At 46.7% G+C, this 4263-nt stretch overlaps 1 protein-coding gene across 1 annotated transcript; it reads right to left on the minus strand.

Moving 5' to 3' along the window:
• On the minus strand, nt 1-2840 carry LOC100853704 (uncharacterized). The gene is given in 6 exon segments (XM_059740448.1): nt 1-393; nt 483-559; nt 658-749; nt 2414-2468; nt 2594-2683; nt 2786-2840. Coding segments are annotated over 6 exon segments (702 nt in total). The 3' UTR covers nt 1-60.
• Between the last annotated feature and the right edge of the window lie 1423 nt (nt 2841-4263).

The raw sequence follows: 4263 nt of genomic DNA on the forward strand, positions 1-4263 counted from the left end.
GGATGGTCCCCTATGCATTTCATTCTTTCCGGAAGGGAAAAAAGAATAAAGTACCCCCCATCATGGTGAACCTCTCCTTGTGATCGGGATGAGGTAGATGCCTCCCAGCCGGGGGGCGGATCGAATCGGAGTTTCCTTAGGTAGCCACCGACCTACAGTTATCCTTAAACTTCCGTGCTTGGTGGAGAAGAAGCGAACAAAGGTACGCTCACTTGCTGTCTTGTTCTCTGCCGCGAACTGGGATCGCTCGCCAGCTAGGTCAGATTGGAGCAACATTTTATGAGAACATATTACCCATCTTCAGGGACAAGGGGCGGAACGACCTCTCGATCTACTTACTGCAGCCCAGGAAGAAAAACGTGTTCTAGGCGTTCCCTGTTGCTCCGATCTCCCCTACGCCTAGGACGTTGTCTGGGCCAAGAGCCATAGTTAGTTGCTGTTTTCATTTCATTTGGTTGTTTTTTTTTTCTCGTTGTTGATACCGGCAAGACTCAGCCAGATGATGTCTGCTGGTTGGTAGTGAGAGGACTCTTAGTACCAGCATACCCAAAAGGGGGCGCTGATTAAAAAACAAGAATTTGATTTTATTTCTTGCTCTCCCTTAGCAGCGGGAAATGAGTCTATCTATCTGCCTAGCTTTGGTAGATTTCCCCCAACGCAATCCATAGAAATTCCACGAATCCCTTGGTGGATAAGTCCGACAACTCAGCAGCAGTGCGGAATTGAGTTTCTCGTCCGGTGGATCTGATCTATAGTTAGGGGGCAATACATACCAAAAGGTTCGAAGAAGGAACGCGCATAAGAGTATATAACCAACCCACCCTTCTGTATAACCTATTCACATTAGTGAAGCGGCTGGATGCATAAGGGAAGTGCACGTTTGTGAGACCTTAGTCGGGATGCATGGGGAGTCAACCTACGAGCACGGAAGAGCGTGGTACCGCTGCCCCTCTCTAAGTAAAGGTAAAGTCTCTCCTTCAGCTAGAATGTAAGGAAATTGAAAGAAGCGGAAAAGGGTCAAACACGGTTGCTAGCATCGAAGAGAGCCGTAGCCGTCATCGACGATAAAGTGGGAGTTCGGACTTGGCGAACGAGCTCTTACCGCGGGAGAGGAAAGCGGGGCAGGCAAAATAACCATTTCGGTGGTTGATAGTGGAGCAAAGGGTGGTCGAAGATCAGGAACTACCTACTATACCAACGGAGCAAAGCCCTTTCCATACGCTATCGATTGGTATAGCTCAGAATGGTTCTGGATCGATTCCACCGGAACTTCAAAACGATTACTGGCCGATGTTCCGGTATGGCGGGTGTACGAGTATACCATTAGAGTCCGTCCATACCAATGATGGAGTGAAAAGCTGTCGTGATTCATCTCCACTTGCCAACCATGGGAACTGACTTATGAATCTAACCTTTTTTTTTTTGAATAAACCGTCGGCTCATGGAGCTACAGGGAATGAGACTGACAGAAAAGGGTAAACTCCTGCCATAGTTATTATGCCCCCAAACTCGACAGTTTTGTGATCATCCCCCCTAGCTCACATAGACTATGTTACGCCTTCCAATGGATAAACGTTAGTACCCGTGGATAGAGATGTTTTCCCAATGATTGATAGATATACCGGGGAGATAGTTTGGCAAGCAAGATCTTCTACTGGAAATGAACTTCTACGGGAGTCACTTAGTCGGATAGGCCGGAGTGGTGTCGGGATCAGTGGCGAAATAGGATAGCGATAGCGATGGAGGTCAACAATATGCTGCTACCAAAGATGCAACTGAGGACGAGACGGGGGGTGCTTTCTCCGTCTCCCGCCACGAGCCGCCCAGGTGAGCTATCAAGGGATAGGAGTGCCCGTCCCTTCTCAACCGTACAACCCTCCCCCTCGCTCTACCCACCATGTTCAGTGCCCAAACATGGATATGCCTACCTACACCTTTCTTCTCCACCTTTAACCCCTCTTCACAGCCCTAAACGGCCTTGTTTCCTTATCCGATCGATCTTTGGTAAGATCCCTGAACCCACCGACCTGGAATCGAATGAGTTTGCTAATCTCTGTTATGTAACCCCCCGCCCTTAGTTCTCCTGTGCCCTAGCTGAGCCTTGTTGCTTAGCAGGGCTTGTGTTTGGTGAGGAGCGCTAGCTTAAAGCTCTTACTTATGGTGGGTTCCGTTTTCCCCTAAAAACGAAAGCGACTTAGCTACTAGTCCGAAAGCCAAAAGCCGAAGGCCAATGACACTAGCTAACCAACTGAGAGAGATGCCACTACTAGAGCGACAGAAGGCAGGTTTCACCGACTAGTCTTTTTTATAATATTATTAGGATAATCAAGACAAGCCCTTATAGCGCAATTAAGCCACAACCTAAATTCAAGACAGCCCGCCCTTAGCTCAACAAACCGTTACGCTCGGGTACCTTAGAAAACCTTTAGCCTTGCCTCCACTTGCTGAAAACCCCTTCGCTCCACTCCCTTACAAAGACCGTAGGAGTTCCAACAAGGTTCAGTTATTCAAAAGCGAAAGAGGAAAGGAAAATCCCATTCTGGTCGAGCCTTCCTTCTCCTACGTGGGGCCCTTAGAAGGTCAGAAGGCTTGCCTCCGTGCCTAAGAGATGGCACGTGAACTCGCAAGCCGCAATTGCATTTGCCAGAGGACCACTCCGCCACCATTGCCTTCTCCGCAAGAGCTGCCATCAAAATCAACCTTTGTCAATGTCTAAAAGTAAAAAAAACTTTCTCACCCGAGTAGAAAATACTGAAGATATACCCATTCCAGCATCTCCACACACCATTGCTTCCTTTTTCATCGACGATCGGCCTAGCCCTGACTTTGTATTCCGCCATCCTTCCTATGGTAAGGGGGTCTTAATTAAGACATATTCCCATGACAATGAGATCAGGCCATCAATATCAGAGGCCAATTTGCTACCTAGCTTAATCCCATAAGTCATTGGCATATTTACTACCAGTACATAAGTAATTATCTTCTTTTCAGGGATGGGTGCTAAGTAGCCTCAATATCCTTTATTTTACCTACCACTTCGACTTTGCTAGAAGAAAGTTTTTAACATTGGCGGCGGGGGCCCCGTATAGCATATGAGATTCCCGTTCGTCAACTCCGATAGGCATCACTCCTAAGCTCCAGAATCCAATAGGCGGTTGCAACACTTGTTGATCTCCATTTTACCAGCAGTGAGTAGGAGGTGGCTTACTTGCAGCAATTTCTTGGGCGATTGTGTCCCCCTCAAAGTCCTAGAGTGTGGGCCTGCCTGGTGAATCTACACGATTTAGCCTATCAGGATCCGGTTTTTTGGTTGGTGCGGGAGTAGGTGCCTCTGGCAGAGCATCCGCCATCTGTTTGCTAACGGAAAGCAGCGACTTACTAGATAGGAGCCCGTTCCAGGATTCGTTTTGGGGGACCATCTCGATCGAAACGGTTATCTATGCTTGGAGGACAATCAATTGCTCAAGCTTGTCTAACGACCCTCCATTCAAATCATTTACGAGAATAGAACCTTTATCTGTATGGGAAAGAGGGGTTCTACCTATGCGTCGGTTGGGAGGAGGGCCGGGAAGTCTGAAGGGAATGGATGTTTTCCGGGGTTCAAAAACAACAAATCTGTGAATTTGGACTCAAAAGTCGATGAGCAAACAGTTACGGGAGTTGCAAGAGCATTTAGGGACAAGAGAGGAGATATCAATTAGCCGAGTGGCCATTTTTCCTCCAAGTTTGACATGGGATCATACCTATTGTATTCATTTGCATTCTTTGATAAGGAGTTTCAAAAGGTATTTGGGGAGTACGAGAAGCAGGGGCAGCCGATAAGGATAAAGGTTGGGACCTAGAAAAATGTCAGAATCAAACCAAATTTATATTAAGGCGACACCAAAAAAAAAAGACTCAAATGGAATAAAGAAAGTAACAAAATTAAAGATCAAGATCCAGTGAAGCACGAAAACGTGAATGCACGGCATTTAGGAGAGGTGAGAAGATAAGGTAAGGATTAGAGAGAAGTGAGACTATAAGGAGAAAGGGGATTTAATGTAGGCTATCCCCATTAGCGCTAGTTAGCCCTATAACCTTAAGATACCAAATTATAAATTCAAAAAAATGCAATTAGCAAGTTTGAATTTATAATTAAGAAGAGATTCCACATTTTCTACTATACCCATTATCATTCTACTGATACTAGCCCTTTGAGAGGGTGGTTTGATTTATCGGGGCATGCTACCGAGGGGGGGGGGGGATACTCGGGATGCCGGGGGA

This window comes from Vitis vinifera, chromosome 10 (genome assembly GCF_030704535.1).
Source record: "Vitis vinifera cultivar Pinot Noir 40024 chromosome 10, ASM3070453v1".
NCBI lineage: Eukaryota > Viridiplantae > Streptophyta > Magnoliopsida > Vitales > Vitaceae > Vitis > Vitis vinifera.